Genomic DNA, 21,117 nt, shown 5'->3' with positions numbered 1-21,117 from the left:
AAGGTTGTTATTTTCTAACGTATAATAATTGTATATTTATTACCTTAATTTACATCACGATGGTTCTTTATTAATACAATAAAAACGTAAGTTCATTATGAGGTAATGGGATTGATAGAAGTTTTGTATTTACTATTATATTAAGTGAATATACATATATATATATATATATATTTTACATGCAATTAAGTCATTTAATAATTTTATTCATTTTGTTCTGATCTTTATCCCAAAGGCGAACAAATCGTATATTTTTGTTGATTATAATCACAACCATAATAACTCAACTGCAAAAACTTTTCCCACGAAATCACCACTATATATATTTGCCTTTTCTCCGTCACTAATAAATTGAAGGCATGTGATGCGGCACGTGACATATAATGTGATCCCCGCAGAAGGGGTGACATTTTGTGTGTGATGATGCGCTAACTGCCACATCCATTAAACGTCGCATCCCCATGATCAGCTGATTCTGACTATAAGGACCAATCAAGCCAGCCAACCGATGGAGCCAAATATATCACGTGACGTTACACAAATTCCCAAAAAAGGAAATTTTGTTCCTCACGAAAAATGAAATTTTGAGTTACACAAATTTCCAAAAAGGAAATTTCCATGCAGATCAATTAATTCCGGCCGGAATTAAAGATCTATCAAAGTCTATCATGTGACGTTTTGCAAATTTTCAAAAAGGAAATTCTTATGCAAATCACAATTCTTTATATACTTTTAACAATACTATATATTAAAATACTATATAAATAAAAATTCAATAGTTAAATTTCTAATAATACTCTATAATAAATACATTTGATTTTTTAACAATGCTATATAAATAAAATACAATATTTAAATTTTAACAATACTTTATAAATAAAATTCCATATTTGATTTTTTATTTAAACTTACATTTTCAATTTATCAACAATTTATTTATTACTATTATCAATTAAAAATCATATATTAGAAATTCAAGATTATAAGGTTCTAAATAAAATGCAATAATTAAATTTAACAATACGTACTTTATAAATAAAAATTTCATATTAAATTTTTTAACAATGCTGTTATCCAAACTTATATTTTCAATTCACTCATCAACAAATATTACCAATTAAAAATCATATATTAAAAGAATATGATTAGCATTACAGCAAACTTTGAATCAATAACAATTTAACTAACATTCTAACCAGTAAAAAACTTTCAAAATTATAAAACTCTAACTAAAAATCCAATATTTAAATTTTAACAATACTTTATAAATAATATATATTTCATATTTAATTTTTTAACAATGCTATTATCCAAACTTATATTTTAATTCACTTATCAACAACTACCATATATAGTGATAGTATATAATAAGGGTAATGATATATATTAGCTAATATTTTAGGGAGTGGGAGAGTAAAAGAAAATCTTAGGTTACACATAATATAAACTATGTGAAATGGTTGTGATTGGTCATAAAATCTTACCTGGGAGTGGGCGAGTAAACGTTACTATTAAAATAATATTAGCTAATATATATTACTATCCTAATATATCCTTGATAAATAAAATTTATTTAATTATATAATTTTACCCAAATTTTCAAAAAAATGTAAATTATCACAATCAAAAACAAATAACATTATCAAAAATGTAAGAAAACTTGATCATTATACTCTATAATATTCAAATTATATAAAGTAAAATAAATAATAATACAAATAATTTTTTTTTTTTAAAAAAAAAATGATTAATATAAATTATAAATTTTAAGTGATTTAATCCAGGTTATTTAACCTAAAAGGCAAGTTAGCAAAACTCTTATATATTTGATATGATTCATATATAAAATATTATTTGGGTTACTTTTAGTATAATTTATTATGCAAAATATTATCTGAACTGCTTTGCAGTTCAGATAATATTTTGCATAATAAATTATACTAACAAAAATTAATTTTACTAATTATATTAGTAGGAGATATAGTTAGAATTAGAATTAAGGTTAAGTTTATAGTTAAGTTTATAGTTAAAGTTAGAGTTAGGGTTAAGGTTAGGGTTAGGGTTAGAGTTAGGGTTAGAGTTAGTGTTAGGGTTAGGATTAGGGTTAGTATTAGTTTAATGTTAGTATTAGTTTTATATTAGGGTAGGATTAGTATTTATTAGGGTTAGTATTTCAGTATGATGATTAGAATTAAATTGTTTAAAAATTGATCATAATATTAAATTTATATAATAGAAAAAAGAATAGAGTTTAAAGTTTAAATTATAATAGTGAATTAATAATATTAAGCTTATATAAATTTTAATTTAAAAATAATTATTCTTACAATTTAATTATAATAAAACAACTAATTTAACCTCTTATAAACCAAACCTTAAAATTTCATCAACGTTGACGAACCTCAAGAACGCAGTGCATTACGGGCTAGTATTTATATTAAAATCCTTTTTCCCACGCTTCAATACTTGCAATATATTTAATTTTATACAAAGGTTTAGAGTATAGTTTTGGTACTTGATCAAAGTATACCGTATAGCACTGACTAAAATACCCATGTATATAAATCAATTTATCATTATAAAAATTAAATTATACCTGGGGTATTTTATATCGTATATTATAATGGGGCACGTCAAAAAGGGGAGTCTTTTAGTCAATGCTATACGGTACTAATTTTTGGAAACTTGAAAACTAAGTTACTTAATGGATATGGAATTTTTATTGAGTTTAGCTTGTATATTTGTAGAGAATATTTCATATCTACACCTTCTTAGTAATCAAATATTAAGAAAATTTCACATATCACGCTTCTCACTCCTTTCTAATAAGTGTGAAAGCTGTAAGATACGAAATTTCTTTTGATATTTTATTATTAGAAAGATGTAAAAGTCATAGAGTATTTGATTTTTTTCTCTCCTAATAATAAATACCAAAAAATATTAATATTAAGACGCGTTACGCGTTTCTTATTTTTGATAATAGCGTATTTATTGTATTTACTCTATAATAATAAAATAAACAGATATTAAAATCAAATAAAATTTTCACAGTATTAACTTTTTTAGCAAAAAATTATAAAGTATGAAATATATATTTTAAAGTATGAACCAATATCAGTCATTCATAATGCAGGCCAAAATCCAATTCTTTTCGGCATTATACAAATTCCAGATGTCTAAAAAAATGGTTTATTTTTGAATGTATAATGGATTAATTTTACATAACCTCTGATGAATTTCACTGGAACATGATTTACATTATGCTTTATCAGTTATGTATAAATTTCATCTGCTAATAAAATATTAATCAGAAAGAAAAGAATATTCTATATGGTTTTATTCATTTATATTATATTTTTGATTTTTTTTTATTTATCAATTTTTTCAAAAAATAAAAGTTTAAATTTTTATAAATCACATAATATGATGAAAATCATCTGATGAATTTTACTTCTGCTAATGAATATTAAAATAATCCATGTAATTATTTAATAATTTTAATAATAAATTATAAGAATAATAATTAGTATTCTTAATTTTACAATTTTTTTTATTTATTTTAATGTACTTTATAAGAGCTAAGAGCTATAAAATAAAAAAAATTCATCAAATTCTAATTACTGGATTATGAAATAATTATTTTTGACTTTACAGTATATCAAATCTAAATTGAGTCCAAATCAAATCAAATTTGTAAGACAAAAATTTGATTTATGTGAAATACTAATAATAATATAAAGTGATATATTAAATAAAAAATATATATAATCAATAGTGATTTTTTTAACCAAAATTTTTTTGAATATTATATTATAAATAATAAGTAATAATAAATTTCATTTTTTGATTATAATTAAATATTTTATATTGTATTATTGTAAATAAAATTGCTTACCAAAATTAAAGGATTAGTATAATAATAAATAGTAAAATATAATAAAAGTAAACATTACAATTTTTAATTTTTTTAATTATATATAATATATGAAAATTTCTAATTATCATTACAGGTGATTTTACCAGTATAAATCAGTATTGTACATCTTTGATGTTCGCAGCCTTTTTGGTTGTCTCAAACATGTCTGCGCTCTGTCCATACTCTTCTGTAACTTAAAAAACTCTACAAAAATTATATATATTTATGCATAATTGAATGCTAAACAATTTTGCTAAGTATTAAACAAAGTTATCATAGAAAAATTTTGAGGGGTTACCAAGTAGTTATCATTTCTTTTTTATGTAACATGTCTCAGATATTGTTACTTGCTGATAATACTGATATAAATAAATCATATATCATGTTGCAGTAATTGCAGTATTGCAGTAAATTTTATTTTTTATTAATAAATTTAACTAGATTGAATTGAATAAAACAAAGTTTTTTACTTTTTAAAGTTTATAAATGTATTTTTAAGAACTAGATAAATATACTCATACAGTTAACTCTTATTATAACGAACCCTAGGGTTCAAACCTCAACTTCGCTATAAGACTATAGTGATGATTTTAAGAGATTTGATTGGTTAATTCGTTATAGTGAGGGGAAATTTATTATAGTTGTCTGAAAAATTCACTATATCAAAGGTTTGCTATATCAAGGTTTGACTGTAATTGTTAAAATGATGTTACATTGTGTAAATGCAATGTTACTACCTATAACCCGAAAATTTTAATTTTAGCCAAATTTAGGCCAGTTTTGTGAATTTGGCCAGAATTAAAAAAATTTTAACCAGAATTATAGTGCTAATTTTAATCATATGTATTAACTTTGATTAACTTTAGATTTTACATATATACTATAGACTTTAAGATTATATTATTCTTTAAATAGTAAAATATTGCAAGCAAATTTGCCTGCAATTTTACTGAAAATTCAGTTCTTATTAGTAATACCTGGCTAAACTCTTTTTACCAAAAATTTCAGTTTTATCACCAACCAGTTTCGGTTTCATTATTGATTAAACTATATAGTAATAATTTTTAAGTTTAAATTTTAATTATATAAAATTATAGTTTTATTATAAAAATATATGAAATTATATTATATATATATAATAGTTTTATAAATTCCTTTAAAAAATATTATATTTTAATATAAATTTATTATTATTTTTTTTTATAAGTAATTATTATAATTAAAAATCTATGGAAATCTATAAAAAATCCATGGAAATACTATGGAATATTGAATTTCAGCATTTCGTCTTTTAATTTTAAATGTCTAAACTATTTCAGTTTAGTCAAATGACTAAATATTTCAGTTTCGCCCAGGATCTCTAGTTCTTATTTAATTTTATATAATAATAAAATTCTTTAATATATTCTATTTATAATTTAAAAATACATTTATAAAATAAAAAGTAATTTATTTTATATATTTAATGTAATTTATATATAAAATATTATTTGAATTACTTTTACTATAATTTATTATGCAAAATATTATCTGAACTGCGAAAAAATAAAGTTATTCTAATAAAATTTTTTTTTGCAAAGAATTTAAATCATAATTTAATCATTATTTATTAATTATATATTATAAAATTGAAGATTACTGTATATAGCGGGCTACAGTATTCTGAGTATTTTGCAAAAATTGGAGGTTTGACCCTGTACTTCCAGATATTAAATAAAACTTAAAAATTCTGTTTTTTGCAAATATCTTATAATCTACCAGTCCAATTTAAACGATCCTTTTTTTTTATTTTGAAGAGCTTAATGAGAGCTATCAAATAAAAAAAAGATGACTCAAATCTGATCTCTGGATTATGAGATAATTATAAAATATCCCCCACAGGTCTTATATAAGTAATTATGAAATTTTTCAAGAGAATGATATACGGTAACTATAAAGTTGTATTTTTTAAATGACAAAAAATTTTGAAAATTTTATAATCTCATTAGGATTTATTTGTAGCTATATTAAAGCTTAACAGAATATATAGTATTTGCTATAGAAAACAATTTTTATTATTATGTATTTTAATATTTAGAAGTAGCATTGACTTTATATAGAATCCTAAAAAATGAATTATTTTTATAAACTTGTAAAAATGTATAAAGTTAAATTTTATCATTTTTATTTTGTTCATTGAAATGTAAAGTTTCATAATAAAAATAAAAAAATATATTAAAATATTTTATAATAAAGAATATTAAGGTAAAGAAAATTAATTTATTATATAAAATTCTGATATTATTTTTTTGAGTTAATTTATGTCTAATTTTAGTGATCATTTACATATCAAACCAATACAATTAATGTTAAAAATGTAAATCAATATAGCTGTAAAATTGTAGAATAATCTAAATAATATTGACAAACTTTGTATTTAGATATAATTTTATTTAAAAAATTGCAGGCAAATTTGTTTATAAAATTATTTAAGAGATACTAATAATTTATATTGTAATATCACAGTATAAAAAAACTTTTTGTTAATTTTGTAACATTTCTACTGACTATTAATAATATAAATTTTTTATATAAGTATTATATTAAAAAAAAAGTATTTAAATAAGTAAAATAAATTTTAAAGAATAAAAATTTATAATATATAACTTAAAAAAATTTATATTTATTAATAATTACAAAAAAAATGAAATTTCTATTGATTAATAATTAATAAAATCTAGTAATTTAATTTTAATCAATTAGATTTTAATCAGATAGAAGTAAAAAAAACAGAATTCCATTTACTACTAAGATATGTTATTACTTATTAGTGAAAATTTTACTTTCATATGAAATCTTACCTTAGGAAATTCTTAAATTTGATTGGTTATTTAATTAATTTAAAAGAAAAAAATTAAAAAAATTATAATAATATAATATAAAATTTTCTTTTATAGTAAGATTTTTAAAGAGTTTTATTACTTTTATATGTAAATCTTACCTTAGACCATAGGGTAATCTATCTTAATAGTAGGCAAAATTTTAAGAAAATCCTAAAAATTACTAAAAAAATGCAATATTAGGATCTTGATTTATTTATAATAAAGATCATCATAGAAAATTAGCTTTTTACTAATGATTTTTACTTTATTCTTAAATTCTATTGATTAATTAGCTAAAAAGAAAAAAAATTATAATAATGTAATATAAAATTTTCTTTTATAATAAGATCTACAAAGAATTTATATCTCATTTTTACTTTAGACTTAAGGGTAATCTATCTTATAAGTAAGTAGCAAGATCCTATAATATCTCAGTTAATATTATATCCAAAAAGATAAATTATATATCAAAATATTTATTTTATTGTATTGAAATGAATCTAACAAACTAAAGATTATTAAAATCCAATTACTAAATTTTAAGTTAGTAAAATTTAAGGCTAAAATCTATATATAATTTATATAAATTTAAATCTGAGTTTTTTTTAGTAATTTTCAGGATTCTAGTAAAAGGTAAAACTATTAATTAAAAGATATTAGCCTAATTTTAGAAGAGTTGTAAATTTGTAGTATTAGATAAAAACTTGATATTTATTACTTTTTTTACCTAATTTTTCTTTTTAGAATTTCTAAAAATTATAACTTTTTTTTTTAGTATTTTTGAATTTTATTCTTTAGTGTTCTTTTAAAAGAACTAGAGGTATTAAATATACAGTAGCGATCGAAAGTATATGGACACCTTGTTTTACAAAATTATGTAGATTACTATATGATCATATGATATGAATAACACATAATTTTAAATTTAAAATTATGATAAACAAATGCACTTAATTTTTCAGACTTTCCTTTATTAGTTAATTTTTATCAAATATGGAATCATTTGCACTAAAATCATCAAAAACATAAGATTAGAAATCTGGTTTTAAACTTACTGAAAATCTCTGAGCAGATATAAAAACAACTATTTACCTACTTTCTGGCATACTTTACTATCATTTTAACTTAAAAAAAATAATAGAGAATGCACAAAAAAAAATATTTTTTCAAAAATATTATAAGAAAATTAATCAATATGATGTATGGAAAATTGAAGTAATTACTGCCATAAATTAAATTATTAGCGTCTATATTTATATGTAATTTAATAAATAAAGATGAAATAAATATGTTTACTTTATATTTTAGTTTTATTTTATATTAAATGTATGAGAATTTTTTTAATTTGAATGGTGTCCATATACTTTTGATCAGCGTGAAAAAAAACTTTAGAAAAATTTTGGAAAAATTCTGGTTAAATATAAAAATTCCAGAAATTTATTTTTTCAACCGGTACATGTGATCAGAATTAAAAAAAATTCCAGTTTTAGATGGTATTACCAAATATATAATAATCTTTTATTTTTTTTTTATTTGTGCATATACAATATGAAAAGATGTACTGGCTTTAAATAATCATATTGTAATAGACTACTGAAATAATAAATAATAAAATTAAAGATAAAAAACTTTTTTGTGATATAAATTTATTAAATAAAATTTCCAGTATTTACAAAATATTCCAGAAATCTGCTACATCATGACTGGAACAATTCTGGGATTATAAGATTTTACCAGTTTTATTAGAAATTTACCAGAAAACCCAGTTAAATTATAATGGATTTTCTGCGCTGCTTTTGATTGCCTACTGTAGATTAGTTAAATTTGAAACTAACTTTTTGGATTTTATAAATCAGTCAAATAAAGAAAATTAATATGATTAGTAGGAATTATTTTAAATTTTACTAATCTAAATTGATCACTAAAAGATTAATTAAAATGTAGGTCTCCTGATCACCTGATATTGAAGATAGAGCTTTATTGCTAAGATGACCCATTTCTAAACGAAGTCTACTTACAGAGTCAAACAATCACTTGACAGTATACATGCAAGGATACTAGTATATGTATGACAAGTGATTTGTAGTTTAATTATATTAGAGTAAATATTATTAGAACTTTATTTTATATATAGTTTCTTCTAATTTGTTTTTTTTTACTTTAATACGTTGTAGAAAAAAAAAATAATAAATAAAAGATTGTTAAAATAAAGATACTGCCTAAAACTATTTTTCAATTTTTAAAACTGAAACTAAAACTAAAACTAAAACTTGTTTGAAACTTCAAAACTATTCCAAAACTTCTAAAATTATTCTGAAATTTCTAGTCTGAAACTTCTAAAATTAATTTGAAATTTATGCAGATTTTAAAAAGGGGTAATGAAGAATGTTAATAAGTGTTTCTATTACAAAAATAGTAATAAAAAATATTCTTAATATTTTTTATTAATTAAAAATTATTACTAAAAAATGGTTTTTTTTTCAACAATTAAAAACTATTGCAAAATAATTTTTCTTTAAATTTAAAGAATAAAAACTGTTTCAATAGTTTTTTGTTAAATAAAATAATAAAAAATATTTTTTATTACAATAATTAATAAAAACTGTTGCAAAATGGTTTTTTTTTAAAATTAAAAAATAAAAACTATTCATAACAGTTTTCATAATAAAAAATGTTTTACAATGTTTTTATTACAATAATTAATTTTTATTAATTTTGAATTTTTTTTATTCAAATCATTTATCAACTTGCACACAAACAGCAGATTTCAGAACTTATCTTAGATCTGAACTCATTTATTTCCTTAATAACACTGATGAATTTTAAAAACTATCTCCTCACATTAGATCACGCTCCATAAACTCACTCCTTGGCTCTTCACCAGACTCTTTTGAATGTACTAGTTTACTTTCTGATGCCATGCAGGCAAAGATTAGTACAACAGCAATCTCTCATCTGAAGAAAAATCTTAAACTATCCCGAGCTGATAGTGTAAGATTGGGATCCAAAATTCTAATGCAAATTATTATTCTTTTCAAAAACCATTTATGGAAAAACAGATGTGAACGAGTTATCAAATGGGAACAATCACATAACGTTACAGTTCAGGGATAAAGCGCTCCTGTCATGTCATGTCCATTAACTCCAAAGCCTGCCATTACTGACAGACCTATAACCGCAGAGGATGAAATTATTGTTTTGGATGGCCTGATCCTATTACACAGATGACTCATTAGTCCTGATGCACTCTCAACTTCAATTGTATATCAAAAAGTACATTTTATTGCCTTAGATTTATAAACCATTATCGTCATTTTATTATTTTGATATAGGAATGTAATTTTGGTGAATAATTGATTTAAATATAATGTTTATATGGTTATTTATTTTATGTTAGGATTTTTGGTAGCTTTAATTTTATTATATTATTATTCTAAATTATGTAAATTTAAATATTTTATTTTATGATTGTATAGTATATAGCTTATAGCTCATCGGGAACATTTGCTGGTTGAGTGGAGTATTTTAGAGGTTAATGTTTATGATTACGTAAACTTCTTACCATAATTAAATATCGATCCCTATGAGGGTAAATAAAAAAAAAAAAAATTTTTTTTTATTAATTTTAATCAATTTTACTAATTTTAGATTAATTATTAGTTTCAGATTAATTTACCAGTTTCAGATTAGTTTTATTAGTTATTAGTTTTGAATTAGTTTTACCAGTTTCAGATTACCGTATTTTATCGAAAATAAGCACCCCATTTTTGCAAGGATTCTGGACGAAAAATTTGGGGGGTGTTTATTTTCAAGACTTTTTTTTAAAATACGATTATCTATTAATCAAGGGGTTTTATCACTCTGGAAATTTTTTTTACTAATTCGGGAATTTCACCATGTGAATTAGGGGTATTATTTCGCGTTCGTGACTTTATAACTTTCGCGTAACCTCGTAACTTTCACGAAACTTTTATACGACCTTCATAACTTTCATACAACTTTTATAACTTTCACAATTTCATACAATTTCAAACCTGTTTTAATACTACGCCACAAGTTTCAAAACGCCAACGTAGTTCGTATTCTATTGAGCAAAAAAAAATTGTCGTTGCATGCTAATTGCCGAACGTGCGTAAATGAAGCTTATAAGCACTTTAACTTGACGTGCTAGATGGGGTTGGAAGTGGGTCAAAGCAAGTTTAAACTGGAAAGAGCGAAACAAAAGCAACAAACATGAAAGTGTAGGTTCTGGCCGAAAAGCATTTTATCCTGAAGCAGAAGTGGAGTTATACAAATGGGTTATGGAACAAATGAAAAAGAAAAAATGGCATTAGCTATAACCACAGTGAATTTACGAATTTCAATGTTTGAAATTTTAGACCGGCCAGAAATGATCTCTCTCATGGTAATTCAATAGAAACATTTAAGGCAACATCTAGTTGGTTATCTGCATTTATGAAAAGGTATAAATTGGCTTTACGGCGGCGTACAAAAGTGTCGCAAAAACTACCTGAACAAACAGAAGAATTATTGGAAAAATTTCGCAGATTTGTCATTCGAATTAGGGTCAGAAAATCTTTTGAATTGTGTAATATTTTTAATATGGACGAAACGCCTGTCTGGTTTGACATGGCTGGAAATTTTACCATTCATACGAAAGGCGATAAGACAATTCATATTCGTGGAACAGGAAATGAAAAAAACAGATTTACAGTAAGTTTTAACATGCGCTTGCGTAAGATTTACATTAAATTTATGGTTTTTATTAGTTTTTAAATAAAATAACAATTTTTTTTATTTATAATAGATGGAACTAAATTTCCGGCAATTTGTATTTTCAAAGGAAAACAAATGCCACGCGGAGAACAAGCACCTTCTGGTGTGATTGTTTGTTCCAAGAGAGTGGATGGATGAATACGGACTTAATGAAACGGTATGTTGATTATCTCAAACGTTCAAGAATAATGACAAACGGTCAATCCAGCTCTCCTGCATTGATGGTGTATGATTCTTTTAGAGGACATTTAGAAGAATCTGTTAAAAACGCATTTCATGATACTAATGTTGATTTGGCAGTAATTCCGGGTGGTTTGACTAGCATTTGTCAACCACTTGATGCGCAATCAACAAGCCATTTAAAGACAACCTCCGTAAAGAATGGCACCACTGGATGTCTAATGGTGGTGCTGGGTATACTACTTCAGGAAACCTTCGACGTGCTAAAATAAGTGATGTTTAAATAAGTGCTAAGCGTCAGAATATCTTTCATTTATATTATTATCCGTTCTTTTAAAAAATGTGGTATATCTAATGATTTAGATGGATCGGAAGATGATCTTGTTTATGAAGAAATTGATGAACTTCTTAAAGAACTTCAAGATGAAAATGAGGAAATGGATGAAATTGATTTTATCGATACAAATTAATAATATTTGTTTAAATTTTATTTTTTTTAAGTCAATAAAATCAATATAGTTAAAAATTATTTTTTTTTCTATTGTCAATAAAATTAATAAAATACCGGGGGATGCTGATTTTTGAAGGTGCTTATTTTTGATTTTTGCATGAAATCGCACAAAATAAGGGGAGGTGCTTATTTTTGATAGGTGCTTATTTTCGATAAAATACGGTAATTTACCAGTTTTAGATTAGTTTTACCAGTTTTACTAGTTTTAGAAAATAAAAAAATTTCAGAAATAGTTTTACCAATAACAGTTTCAGAAACTACTAAGTTTTGGGTAGCATCTTTAAGTTAAAATTAGTAATTATTATTTTATACAAGAATGTAACTGGTAGAATTTAGTAAAACTCTAAATAATACTAATATAACTTGCAAATAAACTTTAAATACCAATTGGTAAAAATACATTTTATAGTATAATTCTATTAATATTGAAGCTAGAAATGCAATTTTATTATCATTAGAATCTTTTCTTATTGAAATGAATTTAATGATATAAATTTTATTAGAATTGAATCACTGGTTATGTAGAATAACAAAATTTTGAAAATACTTTTGTAATACACAACTTTTGAAAAATTATAATATAAATTTTAAGCAAATTTAAATGTGAGTTGTGTTAATATTATTCTGGATTTTAATTTAGTGTATAGTCAAATCTTAATATAGTGAACTCTTGATATAGTGAATTTTTTAGACAACTATAATGAATTTCCTTTTGCTATAACGAATCTTAAAATCTTTACTATAGTCTTATAGCAAAATTGAGGTCTGGATTCTAAGGTTTATTATAACAAGGGTTAACTGTATTTATATAGATTTAGAATAAAAATTGAAATATATTAATTTGAATACTATTTTTTTTTTTTTTAGCTGCAGCATATTTTGGAACCTTTATTAGAATTTTAGCTGAACCAATACATGAAAAGTAAAAAAAAAAACTAATATTATTAGGAACCAAACTATCCATCCACTACCCGGGACAGTACCTCATCTATACATCAGAAAAGTTGTTGAAGTCAAATTTCATATTTGTGACTTTATTCAAGTCCGCCTATGATTGGTAATACATAATTAGCTTCATACACCCTTTATCTTGAATAAGTTTGAATACCTTACAACCTGTGAAAGAAAGCAATGATTAGGCAGGGTTATTAGTAAGATATAAAGTACCAGTAGTAAGCAATTTGAGAACATTGAATAAAATTACCTGGAATTTTTCGTGCTCTTTGCATTGCTTTAGATTTCAAGCTGCTGAAAACTATTAAACAGGTAAACCTCTAAGAGAAGCAGTCTATACTTTTTCATTCCATTGACTCAAAGCTGCGTCATTAAGGTCTATTAATACTGTGACTGTTACATATTTCTTCTGCGTTTTGAACTTTAAAACCAAAATATTACTCCAATCCTTAGCGTAATTAAGTATTTCATCTGTAAATACATTCAAGGAAATATTATAAACAACCATTTTCCAAATATTATCCTCATAGACTCATATCCAGTCTCAGGGCAGTGACATTTATTACGTAATATCATTCTGCAAGCGCATCTTTAAAAAATGTAATATGAAAAATCTTACGTTACACTTATATGTTATATGACCTTTAAATACCCTCCCACCCCCTAAAATATTACGTAATAAATGTCACTGCCCTAATGATTAAAATTATTTTTTTAGAAGCATGTTATTGAGATTTAATTTTTTTATCAAACTTCTTAGACGATTTATCACTGCTTTTAGGATCTTTCTTAGCAGAAGTCTTTAAAGGTCTTTTACGTCCAATAGGAGTAGATAAAGATGGCCAGCTATCGTTATCAGGCTTTCATTTCACAATATCAGCAAAAGTCACCATGCGGTTCTTTTCTTTTGTAAAGGGTACGATTTGGCATCTGCGCTTTTGTTTGTATTTCAATATTCACGTCCTATGATTGATGTATAGTGTCTTCAAAAATTTCCATTTCTGATGTTGATGTACATAGAGATATAACCTCCTGATTGGTGCATATTTTTGACATGCGGGAAGTCGTGCAATTTTTTTCTCAAGTTTCTGAGCCTTCTCATTTTACGAAAGCTTCAAGAAAGATTTCATAAAACTCCATAAAAAGAAATATTAAGTTCATAAAACTATTTGCGTTAAAGGTTCTAGTTTTCATATGTGCATCAATAAAGCTATCAAAGAAGTCTTTTGATAAGTAGTTCAGCATCTCAGAGTCAAAACGGTCTTGTAAACTTTGGTATACACCTGTAGAGCTAGTTTTAATAAGGCATTCTAGAACTACTTCAAGTAAAGCGATGAATACTTCTTTTATAAAGTTGCAAAGTACATTTTGTGCTTTTTCTAAGCATATTTGAGTGTTTTTGGTGTCATTTTTGGCCATAGTTACTTTAAAATAAAATATTATTTTTTCGTGAAAAAATGGTCCATGTGAGAATTTCTTCTCTAATTTTATTTGAATTTGAATGCTATTTACAATATATTTATTCTTTATACTGATATATTAAATATATTTGCCATAAATGATATTTCTTTGAGTTTTAATTACTAATATATTTATTTTCCATAACTTAATCTGAAAATCCAGAAAATCAAAATGGTTTTACAATTTAATTAGGCTAACTTGCCATTTTATTTACTTAAGTAAATGACTTTATAGAAATTATAAAAGGATTTTATTAATTTATATAGTTTTTTTTGTTTTTAATTTTTACTAATATATGGTAATATTAGTTATAGTAAGGTAGCTTTTACTAGTTTAGATTACAAGCATTTATGCTAAAAATGAATTTTTTATAAATATATACCTATATAGCTGTTTTAATCTGCTAAATATTAATTGTGTATATGTAGAGTTTATAGTATTGGATGATAAGTAATTTATTAGTATTCTGTAATTTAATTTATTATTTTTGTACTTTATATATCTATAATTTTTTTTACTTTAACTAATAAATGCACAGTATATTAAAAAAAAAGGATATAACAAACTTGTTAAAATAGCTTTAGCCTTTAGATTTATATGATTAGTTAAAATACAAATTTTTTATTATATACGATCTTATTTGATTCTATAATTGATAATTTTGATTTGCTTTTATATAATACTATATTTAATATTATAAAAAAATTATATATCTTTATAGAATATTGCTAATTTAAATTAATAAAGAATTAATGTTAATAATGCATGTAATAGTTTTATTTGAAATTATATAATTTTTTTGGTTAATTTTCCATGTAGTTATTTTTTATTTTTATATATTAATATTATATAATAATAAGAGTGAATTTATTTACCGCACCCTGCGTTACAAAGCATCCTTCCTTTTTTGTAAATTATTTATGTCAATCTTTAGTTTATACGCCGCACCCCCCCTAAAATGGCAAATGATAAACATAAAAATATATATAAATTTGTAACGCAGGGTGCGGTAAATACATTATTTCTAATAATAATATGAAATTAAATTTAAAATAAAAAAATAAAGCTATACTGTATACAGTTATCCTCCCATATAATTACACCCTTTGGGATCAAAAAAAAAAGGGGTGACTATAAAAATTATATATGATGTGATTAAAGGAAAGGTTTTTTTTAGTAAGTTTATTAGTAATTTGGGATTAATGTAAATGTGCTTATAAGGGAGTTGTGAGGGTGACTATATGGGAGGACAACTGTATATTGAAAAATTAGGGTTTATATATACAAATTAATATAGTTTAATTAGATAAATATAATACTTTTTATTTAAATTTATTGTTAAAGCTATAATCTTATATAAAAAAAATTGTTTCTATTAGAATTTTTAATATTTTTTATTTAATTTAGTAAATAAAATTTTTTTATCCAAAATTATTACTTATTAATATTCTAATAAATCAAATAAATCTTATATAATATACAAATTTATTTATTTCAGTTAGCATACAACACATCTACTATTATTAGAATAATTGAAATTTTTTGGGTATATATTAATTTTTATTTCTTCAATAACAAAACCTGATAATGTAAACAATAAGTTTATAATGTTAAAGAATATGTCTGCACGTTATAAACTATCACAGCTAAACATAAAAAAAAAGAATTAAAATACATTAATTACTAAAGCAGAATACTAAAATAAAAAAAATAAAAAAATATATACAAAGGATAATAGAATTATAATAATTAAAGTAAGTTATTGAAAAATGAAAATAAAATAGCATTTACAATATGCTGGCAAATTGACATTTACTTCTTCTAATACTTTCCATTTGCTTTTTTTGTAAAATTCTCTCATTGAGCTTTTCATTAATATTCCCAGATAATTCTAATATAAGCAGGATCAGCAGGTTCATATTGAGTAGCGTAATAATTTTTACATTTAAGCTGCATGAATTCTGCTATCTCCCTAACCAACGTTTGTATTTCCTCAGCTTTCTCTTCTTTCATTTGTACAGAAAATACAAGATCTGGTATTTTTACAATAAGACGCATTAAATGTTCTGCACCATAAATTGAAGAATAAGGAAGTTCAGGATATTTTTCTGTCATTTCAACAAATTGTTGTCGTTCAAAACGATAAAGAAGATAAATTGGAAGGGCTTCATTAAAGAATTCTTTAAAATCTTCTACATCATCGTCTACATCCAACTCTTGTTGTTTAGTGATTTTATTACGTTCTCTTAATTTTTCCAAGTACCAGTCTAAAAATTCCTTTAGAATATCATCCACAGTTTTTTCTCTTGGCATTGGATGTATAATTAATTGATTTTTAGTTATCCACTGCCATTCATCAATCATCCTGACTTTCTCCTCAATCTTTACATCAACGGATAACCTAATTCTTTTTGAGCGTAATTTTTGATTTTTCTTATCTCCTCCCTCTAGATCGCTTTCATCTTCTTTAAATCTCCTTTTATTATTATTGTTATTATTATCAACAATATTATCAGCTGAATCTTGTTCTGATGATTCAACCATAACATGCTTCTTCGGCATCATGTACATCTCTATATTTTCTTGTGTCTTCTTAAGTAATCTTGATTCAGGTACCCATTCGTCCCATTTCTTGTTCCATCCTTTATAATGTACGTGATATTGTGGACCTACTTCACCAACTTTACTAGTGTATATTATTCTCGTGTCCAAGATTTGTGCTATATATACCGTAGGACCATGATAACATAGCGCTTCTTCTCCTTTTTGATAACGTAATGTTACATTAGGTGAAGAATTTCCCGAACTATCATATGACCCTGACGAAGGCGAACTCGACGAGGATACATCGGTTAAAGAGCCATCAGAAAGTATTGAAGCCATTGCGTCAAGTAGTAAACAAAGAGCACGAGTTGAAAATACTTTTTTGTAGGTTTTTTTAAAAAAAATATAAATACGTTAAAAAATAATGTAGTTCAAACAAAAGTAAAAAAAAAAAGACTTTTAAACGAGATTTGACTTTGTAAATATGCATTTTTGAATCACGTGCCTTGACAAAATTATCAATTTTTATGTTGATCATGTTGATCAGAACAAACATAATTGTCTAAATTATAAATTTCATTTAAAAATATTATATTAATATACAAAATTTTAATAAACTTTCTAATTATTTGTTAATAAAGAAATAAAAAAAGGAGAAATAATCTAATGAGGCTCCATATAGAAGCAAAAATCGAGTAAAACATTAACGATAGAAAGCTAATTCTGATATAAAATGGTAAACTCTTATAATGTTTTGTGATATCTGGGAAAATTATCGTAAATGCATTTGGTATAAGAACCATTACAACGTAATGAATATATACTTCAACATCTGTGTTAAAATTCAAAGAGGAAATTAGACTTCATTCTATATAATTGTTAAATATAATAAATAATTATATTTACCATCCCAATTGTCAATTATTTCTATATTGTCGCCTATATATATGAGAATATACGTATGTTAGATAAACATAATTTATATAGTTATGAAAGAAAAGTATCATTACCGATAAATGCTCCTGGTATGTTATATTCTAATGAGATATCTCTTATAATCTTATGAGGAGGTGGGGTGAGAATTTGATTGTCCTTGTTATTTTCTGCATAGGTTGAAGGTGGACGCGATAATTGCGATTCGAAATCTATTAGAAATAAAATTCGCGTTATATTCAAACTATTCGAACAGAAAATCTTTAATTAATTACTTACCAAAAATATCCGAGTTATTATTTGCGCTCCAATGACTGTCAGAATCCAAAATATGTTGACGTCTTGCATATAAAGAAACCATTTGATGATAGGTATCAGGAGAAAAATTTTCGGGCTCAGGTAAACTCGGAAAATCCAAAAAACGTTTTGTATAAATAGCCTCGGGGTGCGTAAAAAAATTTCCATCCTTTTGTTTTCTTTCACCATCAACAATATTAAATTCTGCCGCAATATCAGAAGTAGAATCATTACATAAATCTAGCCACCATTGTACCCAAATATAAACTTCTTCAGCTTCGGGGCGATTTAATGGATTTGCATCCCAACATCTTTTAATTAATTTAGCCAATGATTTTGGCATTGAATTGTTAATGTGAGGTCTTAATCCACAACAAATCCTTTGGGCTAACAATTTATCATGAGCATTTAAATCAAATGGAGGTCTTTGAATTGCTACTTCCCACATAATTACACCAAGACTATATATATCCGCCGCTTTATTAATTGGCCCCCCTCGTAAGACTTCTGGTGCAATATAAGGAAGAACTCCGTAAACCCCATCCGAATGTGATAGTGTCGGTGAATCGTCACCGTGACTATTCAAGTTTATCTCGGTTACTATTGTGCTATTCATTAAACGTCTTAAATTTCCTGTGTGAAGATTCTTGTGAACGAAACCTGCGTCATGAATACGATGAAGGACCGAAGCGATATCTGCGAGGATTTCTAGTTTTGTCTTCCAGTCGTATTCAGGATATGGAAGAGAACTGTATAAATAACTTTTCATGTCTCGCTCAATGCAACGAATAACTAATGCGTAATCCTTTGTGGCTGGGTCCTGAGTTATTCCGTAACATCGGATCAACCCATTTTTACCATTTTGATGTGACAACAACTAGGGAAAACAAATCAAGACATTAGCTAATCAGGAAAAAAAAATTTCACAAGGAATCACGTGAATTATTCACCTCATTAACAAAATTTGCGAAGTCAGTTGATAAACCTTGAAGGACTTTAACATAGAATTTTTTTCCGGACTCACTTCTTCCCCATTCTTGTTTTGTATTATCCCAATGAGTAATATATCCATCTAACCATCTAACAGAATAAGCAGATCCAAATCTACCAATTCCAATATGTACAATTTCCATTAAACGTTTCCATGGAATCCATTCCAATATTTGAGAATAATTTGTAGCAGTTAATTGTACTGTAGAAATAAATTTATCAATATCTTTATTTCCACTAGTCCATGTATCAAATCTTGCTTCAAATCTTTCGTTATTACATTTTGAACACCACTCTTCGTTAAGTTTTGGATGTTGACATTCTTTACAAAGTCCGTATAACTCAAGCCTTTGTTCCAATTCTGAATCATCTATCGAACTTGATGTCGTATGTGCTGGAATAAAATCCGAATGTTTAAATTCCACTTCCATCACTTAGCTTTGGGTATATATATTTTTATTTATCGTCGCAGAAAGCATACATATAACGAATTAACTTTTTGTAAAATTAAATTTAAAACGCGAAATTTTCGTTATGAGAAAAGACAATAAAGAAAGAAAAGAAAATATAAATTGATTATACCTTAAACGCAAGCATATTATGATTTCTAGTTACAAAATATAAATATTAATTACAAAATACATTTGTTTATTATTTGAAAATCGGGTTGAATAATAAAAAATCTCCTGCATTATTCCATTCTTTAATTAACACTTTACTATAAAAGGTATCTTAATTTAGAGTTTGGCGCGAAAAAAACGGACCGAAAAAAAAAATCAATTTGTAACATTAGAAAGAACCAATTATAAAGTCAATATTTTTATGTTGTCATACATGATTTGCATGTCTTGCATTAATTCAGTATGCATGTCATTATAGTACTAATTTTTAGAGTGCATAACAGAATTAACAGATCATCGGCAAAAATTCCTTTTAGTTCGCTAACTAATATAATTTGGTTAGTCTGTTTAATAACGAATTGGTTATCACGTGATGCTTTAAATATTAGTATTTAGTTGTAACACAGAGACCCGGGAAAATTCCAACCAGAGTGGCGCCGTCTTCGGGCGGTTTGATTATAGCATAGTATTAGATAGCGTTTGACTTTTGTTTTATCTTTTGTTCTTGTCTATCTTTCTGTAATCTAGTTCACGTGGATTTAAAAATAAAAAAATTTAAAAAAAAAACCCGGGAAAATTCCATTTTTATAATAAATGAATAAATCAGAATTTTTGCTGTATTATGGAATAAAACGGAATTTTTATGATTTTATTCCGGCACGTGACAACTAGCCAATCATTATTGCATATTTTATTGACTATATCGTGATAGAAGTCTAACTAAAAAAATGTGATTTTGCAATTTTGTAATATCTATACAGTTTTTGACTAAAAATTATTGTCGTGTCACTAGCGCAACCTAAGTTGGCCTGCATTAAGATGTAGGCCGGCTAGAATTATCAAATGTTTCTTACTATAATTGGTAATTTTTTATCGGAATAAAATCGGAATTTTTTTCGTTATCGTGATAAAAATTTGCGATTTAATATCGGAATAAATCCGGGTCTCTGTTGTAACACCACTATAATTAAATTCTACCCACGTGACCGGTGACATTTAACGGACGTGAAAAAATAATTTAAAACGTCCAAATGCCGGTGATGAATATTTTTAGGTCACGTGGGGGGTTGAACA

The 21,117-nt window shown here is 24.9% G+C and overlaps 4 protein-coding genes across 4 annotated transcripts; 1 reads left to right on the top strand and 3 right to left on the bottom strand.

Moving 5' to 3' along the window:
* Positions 1-11,010: 11,010 nt before the first annotated feature.
* Positions 11,011-11,691, top strand: OCT59_020565 (uncharacterized protein; the record flags this gene model as incomplete). Its single annotated transcript, XM_066149272.1, has 3 exons — positions 11,011-11,018; positions 11,157-11,512; positions 11,585-11,691. The coding sequence occupies 3 exons, from the start codon at positions 11,011-11,013 to the stop codon at positions 11,689-11,691; spliced, it is 471 nt and encodes a 156-aa protein (XP_065990198.1).
* A 2,605-nt stretch (positions 11,692-14,296) lies between these two features.
* Positions 14,297-14,617, bottom strand: OCT59_020564 (uncharacterized protein; the record flags this gene model as incomplete). Its single annotated transcript, XM_066149271.1, has 1 exon — positions 14,297-14,617. One exon carries the CDS (start codon positions 14,615-14,617, stop codon positions 14,297-14,299), a length of 321 nt encoding a protein of 106 aa, XP_065990197.1.
* A 1,576-nt stretch (positions 14,618-16,193) lies between these two features.
* OCT59_020563 (uncharacterized protein) lies at positions 16,194-17,639 on the bottom strand. The gene has a single exon (XM_025320390.2). It carries the CDS (start codon positions 17,540-17,542, stop codon positions 16,532-16,534), a length of 1,011 nt encoding a protein of 336 aa, XP_025171469.1. The 5' UTR covers positions 17,543-17,639; the 3' UTR covers positions 16,194-16,531.
* A 196-nt stretch (positions 17,640-17,835) lies between these two features.
* OCT59_020562 (uncharacterized protein) lies at positions 17,836-19,854 on the bottom strand (the record flags this gene model as incomplete). The annotated part of the gene is made up of 5 exons (XM_025333541.2): positions 17,836-18,035; positions 18,110-18,142; positions 18,214-18,348; positions 18,416-19,310; positions 19,384-19,854. 5 exons carry the CDS (start codon positions 19,852-19,854, stop codon positions 17,836-17,838), a joined length of 1,734 nt encoding a protein of 577 aa, XP_025171470.2.
* Positions 19,855-21,117: the final 1,263 nt, after the last annotated feature.

This window comes from Rhizophagus irregularis, chromosome 3, assembly GCF_026210795.1.
Source record: "Rhizophagus irregularis chromosome 3, complete sequence".
Lineage (NCBI taxonomy): Eukaryota > Fungi > Glomeromycota > Glomeromycetes > Glomerales > Glomeraceae > Rhizophagus > Rhizophagus irregularis.
This window is presented reverse-complemented; position numbering and strand designations above follow the sequence as displayed.

Excerpts from the sequence above, each read along its gene's own strand:
- OCT59_020563 (XM_025320390.2), bottom strand. The coding sequence starts at position 17,542 with ATGGCTTCAATACTTTCTGATGGCTCTTTAACCGATGTATCCTCGTCG.